Below are 19,993 nucleotides of genomic sequence, written 5' to 3'. Positions count from 1 at the left end.
GTGCATCTTTCAGAAACAAAAGAAGTTTTGTGAGCTACAGCCACATAATAAATGTGCCCAGAGTTGTGATAAAGCACTCCTAAAGGGCATTCTCTATGGAAAAAAAAAGAGAAAACAGTAATAATTCCTGTCTGTGTACTCCCACGATAGATTAAATGATTACATGCTCCATAACTCTTCTGCTTTTCATAACTAGCATGGAGGAGATGTCATTTGTTCAGCAGCTCAGAAAAATAACTGTAACTTGGCAAAGATAAAATGGATGGCACAGAAACATCAAAATGGAAGGACTGAACAAACACCCCACGTGCAGATCGACCCCTGGCACGACTGGGACTCACACCAGGGTGTCAGAACCACCACAACCTGCCTCTGGTCAAACTGCTGTGCACTGGGGCTGCTGAGGAAAAAAAAATCCTTGAAAACAGCAGGGGAAAGCTGGGACCACGGCACACCCCTCCTCCTGCTCTGCTTCGAGTAACAACTAAAAATCAGAGTGAGGGGAACCACACCCTCTCCACAGACAGTCTGAACTCTGGGTTCAGTGCAGCCAGGAAGAGATCCAAACAGGCACTACCCGGGTTGCAGTTGTGTGAGGAATAAACACAGCCAAAGGTTTCTGAAGGATGCCACTGCTCACTCCCCTCCCAGACTGCGCTTCCCCAAAACAGAAATCACAGCTTGGGTTTTAAAAATCTGAACTCACCACCATACGATACCACTTTGCAACACCCCAAATTGTTTGTTGGGGAATAGCAAGACAATATAATAATAATAATTTTTAAGAAGCTCTCAGGGCTTGACTTTCTTTCTAGCAGTCTGTTCAACCTGAAGTGCTTCAGATGCCACCCGTTCTATAACCCGAAACAGGGATCCTGAGCCAGCTCGCCCCGAGCACCAGGACGTGCAGAAATCTCCTTGCTAGTACAACAACAGCAAACACCAATGAACGCATCAAGTCTTATATATAGAAAGTTACTTCCATCTTGCGGATCATCTCCAAACCTGTGGTGTCCATGTGCTCCTGCAGCCGGCGGAATTCCCGGCGGTAGGACTGGTTCCGCCGCAGAGCCGACTGCTGCCGCTCGGACACTGCTGCCAGGTGCTTCTGCAGCTCCAGGGACTTCACCTGCACCCTACAGGGAAAGAGGAGCTGCACTTAGAAAGTGTGACAATAAAACAAAGGCACCTGTTGCAACTGCTTTTCCTCACACGCGACAACACTGACAGGGGAGTTGCCCCCAGGGCTCCAAAAACACACATTCTCCTGCATATATATATATATATATATACACACACACATATATGTGCCACTTCCCTACAGATTCACACAGGGGCTTTGGTGTTCAGAAGGGTAAATATATTAAAAAAAACCTCTTCTACATGTGTTTTACACGGGTTATGTTCTCATATCGCACTGAATCGAAATGAAAGCTGCTCGCAGAGGAACGAACGTGTTCCGAGAGTCACACAGGCAGCCACAACGAGCCTGAGGTTTCACAGCTGCCTAAATCCACAGTGCCACCAAAACAGGCACTGAAAAATCCATCAGAGCCGGTTCTCACCCACCTACAAACCACATTCCCTTTCGGCCAGGCCCATTCCCTTATCTGGTTGCAGGGCAGCCACACAGCCTTCCTGCCAACACGGGGAAACGGGAGCCAGGGGCACCTTTTTAAAATAAAATAACATCCAAGGAGCTTTTAAACAGGCTTACAGGTATGGATCAGCCATTGTGTATTCCATCAGCTGCCTTTCTAATTCCAGCCTTTTGGCTTCACTGCAAGAAAACAAACAAACACAGAGTAAGATAAAAACATTTCGCTGTTTAAAGCGTCCAAACTGCCAGAACTGAAGTGTTTTGCAGACCATGGCCCCTGGCGAGCAGAGAGCTCAGTTCTGCCGGGAGTTACACAGTGATCTGCCAGCCCAGCTCAGCACAAAGCAGGCACCTCAAAGCTTTCACTTCCCTCTTTGTTCCTCACTGGAACGGGGTTGCTGTAAAGGGAAAAGAGGCCCGAACATCCACCCACCAAACAGCCAGAGACCCTGCCCAGCCACAGCTGCAGTTCAGAGCCCTGGGAAGGGCAGTTCTTGACCTCACCCCTCCCTTTCTCCCCAACACAATCCCACAGCAGACCCCTTTCCATGCAGGAAATACTTGGCTGGACTTGTTCCCAGGACAACTCCCCAGAACCTCTCACAGGGACAGGTCAACACCTTAAAACACTTCTAAAGCCGGCCAACTCTTCACTGGATCACGGGCCCCACGTGCCAGCCAAGTATTTTATTGGACTTCAAATCAGGGCACAGGCTGTGGGGACAGTCACATGCTGAACCACAAATACCTCACTTAAAGCCATTCCAAGGGGAAGCTGTTTTCGGGACCAGAGTAAAGCTGCTGTTATTTAATTGTTACAAATTGCACCTGAGGAAGAACAATCATCCCACGAACAAACAAATATAAAATAACCAAGAGCTAAGGCAGAGCCTTCCAGCAGATCCCATTACAAACCCTGCCACGAGCAAAGCCAAAACCCAAGTTCTTCTTAAAAAATAGCAACCAGTTGTGAACAGGTAGAAAGGGTGTGGGAGTGATGGGGCACACGCAGGAGATCACATCTCCATACATCTGATGGGCACAGATTTGGGCTCTCCCTACACACAAACACACCTCCTCCCAGCCTCCCTGCACAGAGGAAAGGCAGGAAAACCCCTTCCTGCTGCTCCACGTGAGAGATCAAGGTGTCCATTTTACCCACCTGATCCTGCCACCGCCTGGAAGAGGATTAGGGTTTCATGTCATGTACACAGTTTAAGAGCCACACTCCACCTGGGATCTCATCCCTGCAATTTCCTCTTTCACCACGGACAGCCAGGCAAACACAGACCTCAACAGCTTGTTTTTACACTTCCTGAAATCATTTTGCTGCCTCAGTGGAGAACACAATACCCTGGACTAACAGGGGAGGCCGAGGGGTGAGAACAGCCATTGGCTCCCACCCTGCTTCCCACCCTCCCATCCCACAGCTGGCACAGCACGTTCCTCAGCTCCCCAATGCCTGCTCCCTCCTGCCAGCCAGCTTTTTCAGCATCCCACTCCTGTCTGCAGCAGCCATTTAGGCAGCACAGGAATGCACCAGGAAGGGCTCCTGGAGGGCAGACGCAGCCATACAAGCCCCCTCTGGGCACCAGAGTGTCAAAATGGCACAGTCAGAAAACAGCTTTTTGCTTAAGTGGGCCAAAACAGCCACTTCAGAGCTCTGTAAGGATCCAGGCAGCTCATTTTCAAACAACCCTGAGTCTTCAGTCTACAGAGAGAGTGTCAGTTTGGGATGTGGGAGCAGAATTCAATCCCCTGGCCAGCCACAAGCCCTCTCTAACCTCTGGCATCCCCCAGGCATTGTTCTGCAGCAACTTTGACCCCTCACCTCCCACTTAAACCAGCAGGACTGAGGTGCCCCAGTGGTTTTTGAGGTCCCAGGCCTCAGTCTTGCTGTGCTCCAGCTGCATATCCACAGTGTGGGAGCAGCAGCACCCCAGCCACTGGTGAGATAAGTCCATGGAAAGCTGCCCAACCCATGGGCACCACGACCTGCCCGTGCAGGTGGGAAATGTCACTGCTACAGTTGGTTTTCCTGCACCAGCCTGACACCAAATGAGCACGGTGGGCACAGAGCTCACCCACCTCGCCAGCCCGGAGCCTCAGCCAGCCCCAGGAGGGTGGAAGGGGGTCTGTCTGGCAGCTTCTTCCTCACACAGCTGACACCAGCAGGTATTCCTGAATAGAACAGCCCCACACGGTTCCCACTCTGTGCTTAGGACACCTCAGCATTTGTGCACATTCCCTGCAAATCCTGGAGCACCCGAAGCACCTGAGGCACCCGCCTGGCTGCTACAGCTGAGCTAATTGCCCAGTTACTCTAATTACCAAGTTACTCAGGGAGTTAAGTGCTGCACTTCACTGCATAATTCATTTACTCCATGCCCACACCACTCAAACCCTGCCCTCCTCACTGCAGCTGCCCCAGAGTAAGTGCTGAGTAACCGGCAGAGTAAGTGCTGAGTAACCCCAACAGGGTCAGGGGTGCGCTGAACGTGGGAGAGAAACTCCCTGCCCCAATTGCCTCGTTACCTCAGGCTCTTCAGAACTAATCCTTCACGATTCTGCACAGCACAGGGATCCCACCCACCTGCACAGTGCCCTGAGCGTGCAGCACTTCTGTGTTCAGAGCAGACAAAGTGCCAGCACTAGGAACTGAAACACAGCAAACAGTGTCTGCAGTGTAATTTAAGGTCCAGTTACGGGCTTTGCCCAAGTCTCAGGGTAGTCCCACCACAACAGGATTATTAGGGAAGTGATGCACAGCAGCCCTGTAGAAACACGAGCCACCTGCAAGTTTGGATCCTCAGGGCCCGGATGGTGTTAGAAATAACAGCAATGCCGATGTCTGAGCCTCCTGCGAGACAGAAAACTACCTGTAAGCCAGGAGCGATCCCGAGGGGTTCCCCCGGGCAAAGCACGCGCTGCGACCGGAGCAGCCGCCGGGCACTGCCGGAGCATCGCAGAGCTCCGAGGGGCTCTGAGCCCCCAGCCCCGCCGACAGGCGCCTTTCCCGGAACCCGCACCCCCTGCGGCGCCCAGGAACACCGTCCAGGTGCTCCGAGACGAGAAAGGCACGGCAGGAGAACCTCTGCCCGGGCCCGCTCGGCACCGGGACGGCGTTTATCAGCGCTGTTTGCTGAAGTGAACCAGAGCGTCTGTAAAAGTCAGTGGAGCCTCGGCCGCGCCCTGCGGGCGCCCCCGGCACCCCCTCCCCAGGGGACGGGACGGGGCGCGGCGCACCCGGGGCGCTGGATTCTCCTTCGCGGATTCACCTGCGCTGGAAACACAACGTTCGAACCCGCGCGGGGGCCGCTCACCTGTCGCGGAGGCTGCGGAGCCGGGGGTCCCGTGGGTCCCGGAGGTCCCGTGGGTCCCGGAGGTCCCAGGGGTCCCGTGGGTCCCGGTGCCCGGCGGTGCCGGCGGGTCGGTCCCGGGGATGGCTGGTGGTGCCAGCGCGGGCGGTGCCCGGTGGTGCCGGGAGCCGGAGCCGGGGCTGGCGGTCCCGCCGGCGGCCCCAGCGCTCCAGGGTGTCGGTGGTGGCCGGCGTTCCCGGTGCTCCCGATCCCGCTGTTCCCGGTCCGTTTCCGCCGGTGCCCACGTGCCGCTCCCGCCGTGCCCCGCGCGGGACGCCGGAAGTGCCACCCCCGCGGTTGCCATGGAGACGGGCCCTTTAAAACCCCTGGGGGCGTGTTTAAGCTTTTATGGCGTTTTTAAAGCTCTCACGGCATTTTTTTAAGCCCTGGGTGGTTTCGAACAGGTCAGAGCGTTGCTGGAGCAGGGGAGCCGGCGCAGGTTCGGGGACTGTCGAGATGTAAAGTGCCCATTCCAGCTCTGTCCGATCCCGGTGTCACATCCCGGTGTCAGGATCACCTGCGACCTCACGTGTTGCTGTTCGCGGGGCTGTGGGGCCCAAACAAGCCTCCAAGCCTGGGGCTGGAGGAGACCTGGGGCGAGGCAGGGATCTGTGCCCCTGGAAAATGGGGAAATAGGGACTTTGCAAAGCGCCAGTTCCAAAAATAACCGGGAGCTGGTCAACACGGCCCTCCTCTAGCAGCTGATTTTCCTGAGTTTATTGTATGCTGCATTTTTCACGAAAAAAACCTGATTCCTCGTCCTCCGGAGTGCTGTCGTGTCCCTCTGGTGATGTCACCTCACCAAAATCCATGTGGGAGAAGCCACAGACAGACCTCCAGCCCCGACAAACCCCCCCAGTGTTCTCATCTCCAGCTGGGAATGAAAACAAAAACCTCATCTTTCATTTCCAGATAAAAACTTCAATCCCTTTGAAAGGAAGCTGCCAAATTAGCGCTTGAATTCCAGTGCCCCAATAAAGTCTGAATACCACGGGAGTAATTGAAATTAGGGAGAAATGCTACATCAATAGACAAAATTGCGGAGAGCAATGAAATGCTTTGGCATAATTAGAACAGCAATCAGTGTACAATTAGTGCGAGATCATCATCATAATTATCCTTCGTTAGAACTTCTGGCCAACAACAGCCCCATGAAAGCGTCAGCTGGAGCTGCAGGCGCTGCCTGAGGGCCTGGGCTGGACCTGGGGGGTTCCTCGGCTGGGTTTTGGTTATCCAGCAGCACTCCCTGAGTTTTCCAACACCCTCGGCTACCAACTCAGCTCCACCAGACTTAAATTCAGGGTAAAAAGCTGTGTGGAATGGATGGAGCAGGACTCAGCAGCCCCTAGATTAGCCTGGCTCAGCCTCTGTGTGTCAGTATAAATAACAGGCTTGGCAAAATGTGAAAGGCTTGGGCTCGGCTCAGAGCTTTCCTACTCCAGGGATCACCAGGCAATGGATTTGCAGATCTGGGAGCCTTTTAGTATTGAATTCCCATCATAAAGGATGCACTGTTCTCTCTCACTCCTTTGTTTACTGAAAGCCAAGATGTGTTTTGGGGAGATCTCACACCTTCACAAGAGCCCACAGGTGAAATCTGACCCTGAGCTTGCCTGAATTTCCAAAGCTGGGCATTTTCCCCCCAGATCCCGACCTTACAACCACAGCCCCCCACAGCTTGCCCTTTCCTTTACAAATACATGGAGCTCTGGCATCTCAGCTGCTGACACGACATCTCTGCCCTCTGAGAGAGCCACTTGTAGGACTACGAATTCCCCAGAGCCTTGGTCCAGCACGAGGTTCTTCTTTAGTCCCAGGGGCAGATAAAATGTGAATAAAAAGGTTTTCATGGTTGCCTCATAGTTAAAATTGCTTTTTCCCCCTCCAGAAGGCAGGCTGCTCATTGCTGATATCTACATCAAAACAAACAGTCTCCCCTTTGACACAAAGGGGAGACACAAAAATATTACTGTTTATTTTATTATTATTATTATTATTATTATTATTATTATTATTATTATTATTATTATTATTATTTCATTTTTATTTATTATTTCAGAGTATCAGCCATGAAATGTGCTCTGTGGGACTGACACGGGTTTTAATGTGTCGCTGAGGGTCAGGGCTGAAACTGTCAGAGGTTGCACAAGAAAACACTGTCCCACACCACAATTCTGTTATTTTTCAAAGCCAGGAAAGACTCTGACGTCCTTCAGCCTGTCCCAGCCACACACCAGGTTTGGTTCTGGGAGACTCAACTGCTTTTGAAAATATTTGTGCTTGTTAAAATAATACCTAAAGTAGTACAAAACCTCCAAGCGCTTCGAGCACCGTCTAAAATGCTGAACACAGGTTGTATCAACACGCTGAAAACATTATCCCCAAACAGTGATTCCAGGTTTTGGTGGAAAAGGGCTGATCCCTGACCCATTGGGGTTGTTTGTCTCCTGGGCTGTCCCAAACCTGGGAGGTTTTTTTCGCTGGGTGGAGTAGCTGTGAGAAGCTGGAGGGTGTTGTCAGGAAAGAACAACTCAACCCCCTGCTGTTTATTTAACAAAAATTAAGGAAATACGGAGCTTTAGCCTGGTTCCCTGGCTGTATTTCCCACTCTGTTCATGTCTCCGTGCTCACTGTGGCCGCTGATCCCACAGACAGGCTCATAATTGACTCAAGAATAATCTTATTCCTCCCTTCCCTGATAAGGAACGTGGTCCCTGTCCCTGAAAGCCTACAAAGAGGAGTGTTTTGTTTGTGTTCTCCCTGCAGTACTTCACACCTCTTTTAGATTGTTTTAATTTAATTTTGATGTAATCTGATAAGAGCTGTAAAACTGTCAAAGGAATCTGCCTCCTTCTGTCGCATTAAATACACTTTGAATGAAATGGTGGTTTTTGTCCCCAGTAGCTGCCAAACCAAAGCATCTCTTGATTCAAGCGCAGGGATTGATGTGCACTAATCTTAACAGCTTCACACTCTGTTTAATTTAGGGAGGCAGCCACGTGTCCTTCAGCATCCTGCTCTCCTCCGGGATGTAGCCGTATCCCAAAAGGTGTAGGATTCACCTCATGGAGCTGAGCACCTGGCCACAGGGTGCTCACCTGCAGGGGAAAAGAAGGGATGGGAGAGAGAGAAGGAAAGGTCTCTGCCAGAGTTTTTCCTGCCCTGCTTATCTCCTCCAGGCTTTTCCTCCCCAGGTGCCACATCATCCCCCTGTTTCTCCCTCGGCCTCTCATCTACCAGGGGGTCCCAGTGTGGGATTTGCTGATTTTCCTGAGCAGTGGATCTGCAGAGTCTGCCCCAGCCTCTGCTCGAGAGCCAGGGAAGGGAGGGGAAGCCCCTCGGACCCAGAAAGTCACGGCACAGCTGAATACATCTGCTTTTCTTTTTCTCAGTTAGACCCATAGCACAGGCCCTGGTAGCTTTGTCAGAACATACACAAAATTTACATAATGCCCTTAGAAATCCTTTTTGTTAATGACTCAAGTCCCAAATGCAGAGCACTAATAACACACCAGTAATCAGAGAGCAGTAAAAGCAGAGACCAATCTCAGCAGAGCAGTTGAGAGGATCCAACTCTCAGTGGCCATGCCTGGAAACAGTAATTAACGTGTTGAATGTAATGTTTACATTTTAATACGTTTAAATGTAATAAGATGCTTTTATTAAATGTTACAGTCCCTTGAAAGCTGTTATTCCTCCTTTCTGATGCACCAACAGCACACACAGTGTCCGGCTGCAGGGGGTGGGGTCTGCTGTGACAGGGCGGGCGACACGAGTTCCTCCAGCAGGAACCTGGAATGCAGAACCCAACGGCTGATTAAACAAAAACCTGGAGACTGCAGCACTTAAAGCTATATAATGTTTATTAAAAATGTCAGGGCCCTAGCCAAAGCCTAGTGACATAATTGAAAAGCCTTCAGGCACGTCATTGTGCATGGATTTTGAATTAATCCTGGAGGATTGAGATACGAGCACATATCATTGTTTATGGCTCCGTGTTGTTCGTGAGCCCCAGGAAAGCCACAGCACAGGAAAGGACCTGGTTTAGAGACCATTTGCCAGGAAGCATCCCTCCTCTTCAGCCATTTCCAAGTGCTTTTCCAGTCTCCTGCGTGGCACAGGAGGCTCCACGAGCAGAAGGGAGCAGGTATTGCCCAACTGAGGCTGTTCCAAGGCCAAGCATCCAGAGAAGATGTCAAGGAGATTTCAGGTCTCTCTGCTTCCTCAGTAATTCAGTCACTCCTGTGTCCAAGCAGATGTGAGGAGTTACCCTGCCCAGTTTAAGTGTCTGCTGCTGTCTGAAGAGGAAAGAGGAGATTGACTGTGTTGCACTTCCCCTTTCCTGGAGAAACAGGAACTAAATTGAGAACTAAACTGAACTGAGGTGTGAGCCCGGAGGCTGAATTTGAACCAAACCAGTCACAGCCAAAGGGCTCAATTCCCATCTTATCTGAAAGCATCTGTGCCTCACACCCCAGAGCACTGTGTGCCACCGCTCCTCCAACTTCTGTTCCTCAAGCTGAACCAGCTTTGGTGTATTTCTGTGCAAGAAAGACTATTTTGGCTCATTACAGAATGTCTCTTTCAGGCCTGCAGTAACCAAGCAGAGAGCAGGAGGCATGGCTCACTAATCCAGGGCCAAGCTCAATGTCACAAGTGCCCGTTGGGGTCCCATGGCAGGAGGGACAGGGTCCCTCTCATCTGCAGCTTGAGGTGCCACAGCCTGGCACAAGGCAGAGCCTGCCACAGGCACCCTGAGTTAACCCCTTCCTTACAGATCTGGGATGAAGAATACCCCTCTGGAGGCTCAAACCGTGCCCGAGTGTGCCGCTGCCAGCTCTGTGCCCGAGGGACACAGCTGCGCCTTCGCGGTGCTGCAGTGAGGGAAAGGGGACACTCTGCACCCATACCCGTTCCTGGCACACAACACCCTACCTCGCCTTTGCCGTGCAGTGCCCTGCATTAAGCCACGTTTTTGCCAGGATCCTCTTTTTGAAGGACGGCACCTTCACGGCCACGCTATTCCCACCTCCAGCCGCTCCCCAGCTCCTGCCAGCGAGGCCACGGCCTGGCCAGGCCACTCCATCTTGCTCGGTCTGAACGCTGCTGCTGCTGCTTTAAAGGACACAGATCTATCAGGCTCTTTCATTAGCATTTTAACAAACCAGTGGATTCATCTCCCGCACTGACTGAAAGACTGAAAAAGTTTTGCTTCTACAAGTCATGAAAAATTAAAGGGAAAATATAAAATAACTGGTGAATTCTTTTAGCTGAACCAGGTAACGTTTCCCTTTCAACCCCACGGTTTTGAGCGAGCAGTTCTGAAGAGCTGCTGCCTGCGTTGGCAGGGACAAGGCATTCGGACAAGGTGAAAAGCCTGGAGGATCCCAACACTGGGCTCAAAGGGATGTGTCTGGCCTATTGTCTGGCTTGATTAATGAAGCCTTTGCAGAGCGAGATAATGTGGTGTTTGCTGTGCCGGGAACGCTGCTGAGCAGCACAAACATCACAACTATGGCTAATATTCAATATCATAACGACAGCAATGAGCCCGTCTAGGTAACACTGGATTCTGCTCCAAAATGCCTCAAATGATATTTGTTTATTTCCTAATTGTCAGCCACTTCGATGCACTTGTCAGGTTCAACAAGTGCTCCAGGCTCCAAGGGTTTGAAACAAAGGGAAGCACTTGGGCGAGCCGTGCGGTTGGTGCTGCGTGGGGCCGGGAAACGGGATCCGGCGGCTCGGGACACACTGGCAAACACGGAGTCCCTGGAGAACCCCTCGCTACCTCAGACCAAAATCCTCAAAGCCTCTTCAAGATATCTGTATTTCAGCACAAACCCCTGCAGGTCCACAGCGACTCTGGGAGACGGAAGGGAGCGGCTCAGCCGAAGGGCCGCACGGGGGAGGATGAACGGTGCCCTGAGCTCGGCCGTGGGGACCCCGAGCTCCTCCCTGGCACTGAAGGGCTGGGGGAGCTGGCTGCTCTCTGAGCAAGCACTGCCTGTGGGGCCAGCCCAGGGCTCACCCGGGGCAATGCCCACACGCTCCCTCCCCAAATCCTCTAGTTCTGGGAAATCCAGTTGCCAGTGGACGTGGTGTTTTTCGCTTCCCATCTCAAACCACAGTGCTGGTTTGCTGTGACTTATTTAAGCATTTTCCCCCTGTCCTGTGCAGGGGATTGTTCTGGTGGTGAATGAAAGGATCCACACATAAAAACCGTTCATTTGTTCGAAAAAAGCAGGAGAAAGGCACAAGACTATTACATTAATTAAGCTGTGTCTGCTCAGAGCTCAGCACCCCTGGGGCCCTTTGCTCTGTTCAGTGCAAGCCTGGCAAAAAGGCTTGAGCAGAGATGGAAAAACCCTCCAACAGTGCATTTTGACAGTGCTCAAAAATGCATTTCTTATGTACCTGCGAGGCAAGACTCGTATGGGGTGGACATGCAGGCGGGCAGAGGTTGGGGCACACTGACGGGGTTCCGGTCCCAAATGTTTTGCCCATTTTCAGACACACACACCCCATTCCAGCCTCTCCCAGTGGCCTGCAGGGTGCTCTGTGCCCTGTTCCTATCAGGACCTGACCCTGGGGGGGTGCATCTGACCTCGAGCATTCTCCTCCTGCCGCCCCCCCGGAGTCCCCCCTTCGTTCAGCACAGTAACTCCCGCTGTTACCTGGCCAGGGCAAGCTCCAGCCCCCGGAGAGCACAGAGGCTGCACCAGCCGGGACTCTCCCGACACATCAGCCCCGAGTCTCGCTCCGTCAATACTCGCATTATTTCTTTTGCAGGAGCACATTTATTCTCTGTGCCCGAAGAGCGGGGGACGCGCTGCCCGCCCGGGCGAGGGGCTGGCAAAGAAAGGCAAAAAGCCCCAGCTCCGGGCGGCCGGAGGGGGATGCCCGGGGGAGCCCGTCCCGCCACGGGAGACGCGGGGGATGCACGGATAGAATTTGGGGAGCGCCCGGAGAGCTCGGTCCCCGCTCCCGCAGCGGCCACGCACCGAGCCCGGACCCCCCCCCCCCCCCGGGGGCGACCCCAGGTACGTGCCGCTGGCCTCACCCCCCTCCCGCTCACCGCCTTCCGTCCCCCTGGATTCTCCCCCGTCTCCTCCCTCCAGACACTGAATTCCGGCGATGTTATCGCCGGGCAGCGCCGCGGCCGGCGGGGCCGCCGCTCCATCCCCAGCCCGGGGGTTTACAGTGAAGCCGCAGCAGGGTGTAGGCGGGTGCCGAACCCCCGCTTCGGGCGGATCCGGCTGCTCTTCCAGCGGCTCTGCCCGGGGGACGGGGCGGACACCCCGGCAGTGCCCGCGGCAGTGCCCGAGCGCGGCGGGGCTGGAGCCGGGAGCGCGGGGGGTCCCACCCGGGGGACACGGACCCGCCGGGCCGGGCCGGGGGCAGCGATGCAGCACAGTCCGCCCGCCGAGCGGTGCCCGGGGGGCAGCGAGGGGGCCGCGTTCGTCTCCCCGCTCCCCCAGGGTCCCCTTACCTGGCTCCGGGCTCGGCTCCCCCGCCGGCGTTGGCCGCTCCCGCCGAGGCACGGACAGACGGCAGCCACGGGGAATTAGGAGCTTCCCAAAGCCCTGCCGCCCTTCCCGAGGGGGGTCAGTGCCGGGGATGCCTCCCCCCGGCCCCGGGACCCCCCCGGTCCTCCCCCCGTATCGATTCCAGCCCGGCGCTGGCAGCGTTTAGGTCGGGATTGGGGGATAATGGGAATATCATCTGGAGACAATTACCTTTGGAGCGGGCTCGCTTCTCCTCCCAGACACTGTTATTTGAGCAATAGGATCATTTGATTTCATATCGCACTAAATAACCCCCGGCCGCCGCAAATTGCCGCCTTCTCAACAGCCACCCCTCGGAATAAATTGCACAGCGACTCCGTGGGCTCTGGCTTCTTCTTTCTTTCCTTTTTTTTTTTTTTTTTCCCCTTTATTTTCCCCCCTCCTTTTTCTCCTTTGAAGAACAGTATTTCGGGATAAGCCAGGACGGAGGCCCGATGCTGTCGGATAAGCTGCGCCCAGCAAAGCTCCAGCTCCCTTAATAAGCCAAGCCTGACCCGCGGGGGTTTTCTTCGTGTTTTTCTCCCCCTCCCTCGGCCTTTCCTTTTTTTTTTCCTTTCTTTCCTTTTTTTTTTCCCCCTCCTCATTTTTTCCCCCCTTTAAAGCAGCTCTTCCCCCGCCCGGGTCCCGCCGATGCCAGGGCGCGATGTGCCTTTAAGGCTCTGTCAGCGCTCACCCGCGAATCTGGTCATCGCCGGCCTCATTAGATCCGTATTAATGTCAGCCACGGATTGCTAATTAGATTTGCGGGATAAATGAAATTACCCGAGTGGGCTGCGTGGGAGGGGGAGTGCAGTCTCCCAGCGCTTCCCGGGATTTACAGGTTGGGGAAAGAAAAAAAAAAGAAAAAGAAAAAGGAAAAAAATCGTTTTCTTTTCCCTCCTTTCTTTTCCTTCCCTTCTTTCCCCTCCTGCTCTCCCCCCGGGCCCCATCCCCATTTTCTGACAGTCACTAACCAAGGAATTCCCCGATTTCATCCCAGCCCCGCCAGACTGCTCCGTGGTGGTGGAACTGGGGGTTTTGCTCCCCTTTTCCCGTGCTAACAGAGCCCACGGGGCTGCGCTGGGTGCTGCTTGCCAAGAGATCCCACTTGTGTTGGATCCATGGATATCGGGGAGCGGCTCGGGGGGAACAGCGCTGTGCTGCAGGGGTCGAGGGAGAGACCCATGGCATTATTCATCCTATTTATTTATCCTTATTAGAAACTCTGATGAAAGAGCAGGGCCCGGAGTGCTCCTTTAAGCGCTGGCTGAGCAGCGCGCACACAACCCCAATTAAACGCTACCCGCACCAGGCCTTTCTCCGTATGAGGAAACCAGCTCTGTTTAATGAGGACCAATTAAATCCTGCTTCATTTTACCTGGCACCTCACAATAGATGTGACAACAAATTCCCTTTCTTCTTCCCTGGTAATTACTGGCAGAACCAGCCCAGCTCCCAGCAGCAGGAAGCCCTTCCCGATAACCCGCCCGAACCCCCAGCTGGACCCTTCCTGCCCCCAGTCCCACCAAAACCCACCCGGGATTAACCTGGGCCTCCAGTCCTGTCCCACTGCAGCCCAACATGGTGCTGGCAGAGCTGGGCCCCTCCAGCCCCTCCTAGGGAAGCGTGTGGAGCTATTCCAGCCCAGCTCTGGCCTCCATTCCCAGGCCTTCCCTGAGCCGCCCCAGCCTTTAAGACTGCACCCGGACTCCCCGGGGGACATCGCTGCAACCAGGAGATTCAATTAAATAACCCCAGCCCTTTGCTTCGCCCACAAATAAATGGCTTTTTTTCCTGCCCCAAATATTTCCTTTCCCAAGTTCCCTTTCAAAAGGGAGAAAGAAAAAAAGAAACAAACCCCCAAACTGGAGAACAACAGGAAAAAAAGGAGAGGGGGGAAAAGAAAAGAAAGAAACTGTTCTCCTTTCTTTTCCCTGCGTGCAGGGTAATTGATAGGCTCTATCAGAGGTCAGGATTTGCATAAGAATTAAGAGCAGTAAATTAATTTAATATTCCATGCACATCTCCAATTATTCCTGCAGACCTTTGTCTCCACGGCTGGCAGAGAGAAGGTTCAGCTGCTCTTCAACCAAACAACATCTGTGCAGTTAATAATTTGATAAACAGCTCATACAAATAGTTTCTGAATTATCTGCCAACCCAATGACTATTCAGTTTGGAAACACTCGGCGAGGGCTGTGCCGGCGGCCGGGGCTTTGGAGCCCTGTCCTGGATTCGGCTGCACGGCACACACTCACCCTCCTTATCCCTGAAATATCAGCAGCTCCCTCCAACAAACCCCCATCAGTGACAATAGGTAAAATAACTAATTACTAGTAATTAATAAAGCCCCCCCCGTGTAAGAGGGGCCGCAGGCCCCCTTGGGAGAGGCCGGTGTGTGCTGTGGGGCTGGGCTGTCCCCCTGCTCCAGGGATCCCGGGGGGGTTTGTGGCCAGTGCCAGTGCCCTGCGAGCAGGGAGGAATCACCCCTGCTGGGGGTAGGATTTACAGCCCCCCAGCTGCCTCATTCCCTACATGACCACCTGGAAAGGGGACGGGTTCTCCTGGAAGCCCTGGCTGCCCCCCTGCCCCAGGACTAATCGGAGCCAGCACACTGCAAACATGGAATCATGGAATTGTTAAGGTCGGAAAATCCCTCTAAGATCACCGAGTCCAACTGTTCCCCCCAGCACTGCCAAGGCCACCACTAACCCATGTCCCCAGGTACCACGTCCACAGAGCTGTTAAATCCCTCCAGGGATGGGGATTCACCACTGCCCTGGGCAGCTGTGCCAGGGCTAGACAGCCCTTTCTGTGAAGAAATTTTCCCAAATATCCAAACTAAACTTCCCTTGGCACAATTTGAGGCTATTTCCTCTTGTCCTGTCATGTGTTACCTGGGAGAAGAGACCGGCCCCACCTGGCTACACCCTCCTCTCAGGTAGCTGCAGAGAGCCATAAGGTCTCCCCTCAGCCCCCCGAGTCACGAGTTTCTCTTTCACACACTCCAGGAACCTCACAGACTGTCTCCTCTCTGCTGTTCCCTATTTCCAGCTGACACCTGGTAAGTTGAAGTCCCCCATAACAAGAGCTGGTGACTGTGAGACTTAGCTGCTTACAGAGTATTTGGCTGTCTCTCCATCCTGGCTGAGGGTCCAGAGCAGCCTCCTCCCACCAGGCCACCTGCCCCAGTTCTCATCCATAAACACTCAACCCCGTCGGCACCATCACTAAGCTCCAAACAATCCAAACCCTCACGAACACAGGGGGCTGCCCAGCACCTCTCCTGCCTTACCCATCCCTTCTGACTTTTACATTGGTGGGGCACAGCCAGGGAATGTGGTTTCCAAACCTCTCCTCGGAGCAACATGTAATTCCATTTGCCAGACAAGTGACTGACCTTGTCCTTTGTTCCTGCCCTGCCCTGCCCAATTACTCTGTTGGAGTGCAACGAGAAGGAAAATTAAATTTGCACACTGGGTGCCATGAATAAATGCAGTGACCACCTAATTTTTCTGCTAAGGAGCCTCCTGGTGAGGCCACCAAGGTGGGGGGGCTGTGGCCCCTCCTGGTGCCACTTGCCCTGGGCAGTGGGGCAGGACAGCAGGGCAGGATTGTGGCTCCCACAGCACCCCAGGCCTGACCTTAAATTACAGTTGCCAAGAGTTCCCCTGGAGATGCCATGGCTCCTCACTCCCTTCAGGCATTAAACATCACTCTAAAATTAATAGAAAGTTGATTTTAAAAAGATTATGAAGTTCTCCAGGCTAAAGGAAAGGTTAATGCTCCTCTCCATAGTCACGCAACTTTCATGTTTGCTGTCATAAAGAGCTGATTTTTCTCTCCCATTTAAAGAGAGAATTTACACCATGAGCAGGAATCCAGAAATAGGGCCGTAAACAGAAGTGAAGGGATCAGGTGCCAAATTTGGACGGATGTCTGGGGCTTGATAAACCACTGCAGTCTTATCGCAGCATAGATAATGCCAGGCTCAGCACGGGGCTGTGGGACAGGCCAAGACCTGGTACCTCTGCTGGGGGAGGGAGATCCCAGCCCCCAGGGGGAGATCCCAATCAGAATTCGGAGCTCACAGACTCAACTCCTGCTGTGCCAGCCCGTGCTGGGGCACACTGTTACCTGGCTGCAGCGCTGGTGCCAGGGTAAGGCCCAGAGTCACCATGGTGAATCAGCCCCCTGAATATTCAACACCAGCAGCTCCAGGGCTGCCCAGACCCATGGATTTGCCAGGAAATGGAGGCTTTTTTCCCCTCCTTTCCAAAACTGAGATCAATGTACTGTGCTGTCTCTGGAGCCTGTGGCTGTTCAGACTGAGACCGTGTTTTGCCCCAGCTCTAATTACACACGAACCCAGGTTTTATTTTGGAAGGTAAATGTGCTGCTTTAAGGAATGCAGATCCCCCTTTTCCAGCCCTGGTGCCTGAATGCTCCATGTTGTAAGGAGGGAACCAGATGCCCCCGTGCTTTCTGTCACCCAGCCCGGGGCATCCCCCACTCTTCACACGCTCCTGTGGCTCAGGGCTTACGGAGCCTGGGCCTGGCACGGCGAGTTTGGAGATCAGGGAGATGCAACGCTGCCTTTGCAGTGCAGGACACTGGAGATCTTCGGTGCTGACGGCTCACCCTGGAAGCCCTTAAGCCCCTTTGGTCCCCGGATTTAACCGCAGCACGAGGATTTCAGCACTGACACTTGCCAAGCGTTGTTGGGTAGTTTAATTAATGTTTGCAGAGCTCTGGGCACAGCTCTACGTGCGCCTGCATTCTCTGGGCCTCGAACACCACGGAAATCCCGGCACTGCCACCTCAGCCGCACCCGGGGTTCCCTTTGTCATCTCAGGGCCGTGTACCCTGAGGCGGGAAAAGGCAAATCCAGCCTGTGCCGACGGGTGCCTGGAAGGTGCATTCCCAGCGCCGCTTTTTGGCACCGAGATGCCTCTTTACAGACTCGCCTGTCGAGTTGCCGTGCCACTCTCTGGTTTATGGAGCCCCAGAAGTGTCTGTAATGAGAGATTAAAATAGCAGTCGTGCCGTGTGATTTATTTGTGAATTCTCGTGTCCCCGTGTGTGTAAATGCCCCGAGCTGCCCGCCCACGGGCCGGGATGAGGAACTGGGCCGTGTATTAATGGAGGGGAACGAAACCAGCGAGAGGACGGGGAAGGGGGAAGTGCTGGGTGGTAAGTTATTTGGCCTTTAGAGGCAGGGGAAGGCAGGCTGGGGACAGAGGGGGGGTTCACTCCTGCCTTCCCCCTGCTGATAAATCAGCAGCCTGGCGGTGCCGGCGCCTGGATAAAATATGCGGGGTGTGTGTGCCGGGCCGGCACGCGGCTCGGGAGCGCTGGCCGCGCACGCTGACTGCAAATGGGGTGGGTTATCAGCCGCCGCCATAAAACACCCCCCTTCCCCCGGCTGATTATGAACCTCATGCATAGCAAATGACGGAGCGGGAGCGCCGGCGGCGCCGAGGTACAAAAATAAAATATTTACAGACTGACAGGCTAATGGACACTTTCCCAAAGAGCCGTTAGAAAGAAGTAGTAAATGGGCCCGTGCCGATGCAGGGCAGCGGGCCCGGTCAGGGATCAAGACACACGGCACCGTATCGGATAACATCTAATTGGCAGGTCACATCCAAATGAGTGTAGTCATGCATCATCCGGAAGGCTTTCTGCTGGTTATAAAGACACTTGTAAACAATTCAGCCGCTGAACATGGCAATAATATGTTGATCCGGCATGTAATGAGGTGTTCCTGGAATCAATAAACTAGTCATGAAGAGCAGGGAGCAAGGTCAGCGCCTGCCTTTTTGATGACCTTTGCTGGCTGGTGAGGACATCATATACTCTGAAGAGGACTTTTCTCATATTGCAGAAGGCGCCGAGTGTCAGAACTTCCATTCGCAGCAAGCAAATGAACAGCCGGGCTCTGCATGCTAATGAAGTCCAGGCTATTTTCCACCTTTTCATCTGCACATTATGCTCTTGACTTTGGAGAAGGTGGGAATTAGGTTGGACCCTCGTGTCAGACTGCCTGATGGCTCGGCTCCGGAAAACTGGTAATTGAAGCTGATGACTGATGCGGAGGAGGCCTGAATTTGGAAATAAACAGTTTCAAGCACTGCATGTCATTTCTAGAGAGACTGCTGAGTGAATGGAAATGAGCTCCATTTGCCGATCTAATGCAGTTTCTCAGCAGGAAAAACACCGTCTTTGAGACAACAACGCCAATCAGGGAGATTTAAATGTCCCGGCGATAATGTAAGGAATAGCACCTGCCTCCACAAACAGCACTTAGGGAAATGCTGCCCCACGCCAGGGCCTGCAGCTCATGTCCAGCCCCCCAGCGCCGGTCCTGGAGGAGGCTCCAAAGGCCAGCGGCGGGGAGGGCACAGCACACACTGTGCTGGGCTGGGTCAGAACACCAGGAAACACCATCACTGACACTGAAAACTGGGGTTTGAGGAATCCATAACTAAACATGACACTCTGCATGCTGCAGCTGCCCCTTTGAACTGCTCTTCTCTGGCACATAGGGCAGGAATCCTACTGCCCTCAGCCCCAGCACTGCTTCCAGGGTGGCCCTAACTCACATCAGCCCAGCTGCCAGCGCTGCCGAGGTAAAAATACAGAGTTCTACACAAGGGACTCAAAGGCCAATATTGTCAGGCCTGACTGGGAATGCTCTGCCATCCCAGCTGGTGGGAAACAACATTACAAATGTTATAAACCCTTTCAAAGTCCTTCCTGCCTGGTGGTGTGGAACTGAGCAGAGCCACTCGTGTGCTGGGGCAGAGGCAGCCCAGCAGCCTCACAGGGGTTCCCAGGGCTTCGAGGTGTTGCTGTTGGGACACAGAATCCCAGAATCCCAGCAGGGTTTGCGTTGGAAGGGAGTTTCAAGATAACCTTGGTCCAACCCCCTGCCATGGAGAGGGACGCCCACTATCCCAGGCTGCTCCAAGCCCTGTCCAACCCAGCCTTGGACACTTCCAGGGACGGGGCAGCCACAGCTTCTCTGGGCAACCTGTGCCTTGCTGTGGGTCCCCCCATGTGCAGGTAGGACGGGGATCGCCCACTCTGGGCTTCCCTAATAGCCACACGCTGACAGGTACCTGCTGCTGGTACAGGGTGGGGGGTGCTGCTGGTACAGGATGGGGGGTGCTGCAGATGGGGCTCCCCAGAACCCCCTGGGCCCCCCGTCCAGAGGCCACTGGGCTCAGCATCCCCCCGGGGCAGCCGCTCCCTGCTGCCGCAGCCGCCGGCTGTCCCCTCGAGGTGGCTGCATCAGGAGCGGGTCTGTTTGTGTAATAGTTTGCAACCCTTCAACATGAAAGGATGGAGACGGATGCGAGTTATTATTATGAAAATGAACCGAGCAACAGACAAAAATATTCAGGAGATGTAATCTGCGTCCCCACAATGCGCTCGCGGAGAAGAGCACTTGGCAGACAGGAGAGTCGCCGTCAGATACATTG

General features: G+C 53.8%; 1 protein-coding gene across 4 annotated transcripts in view; it reads right to left on the bottom strand.

Annotated features, from left to right (window-relative positions):
• KIZ (kizuna centrosomal protein) overlaps positions 1-19,993 on the bottom strand; it is a 101,958-nt gene that overhangs the window by 24,452 nt on the left and 57,513 nt on the right. The window contains exons 1-3 of one of the 4 annotated variants that reach the window (XM_032681761.1): positions 4,924-5,289; positions 1,718-1,780; positions 980-1,136 (exon numbers count right to left, since the gene is read on the bottom strand). In XM_032681761.1, the coding sequence (XP_032537652.1) occupies positions 980-1,136; positions 1,718-1,746 (186 nt within the window). In that variant the 5' untranslated portion in view covers positions 1,747-1,780; positions 4,924-5,289. Of the gene's footprint in view, positions 1-979; positions 1,137-1,717; positions 1,781-4,193; positions 4,380-4,923; positions 5,290-19,993 lie in introns of those variants that run through there. The other 3 variants (XM_032681762.1, XM_032681763.1, XM_032681764.1) reach the window with 3 other exon arrangements.

Source organism: Chiroxiphia lanceolata, chromosome 3 (assembly GCF_009829145.1).
Source record: "Chiroxiphia lanceolata isolate bChiLan1 chromosome 3, bChiLan1.pri, whole genome shotgun sequence".
Classification (NCBI taxonomy): Eukaryota; Metazoa; Chordata; class Aves; order Passeriformes; family Pipridae; genus Chiroxiphia; species Chiroxiphia lanceolata.
This window is presented reverse-complemented; position numbering and strand designations above follow the sequence as displayed.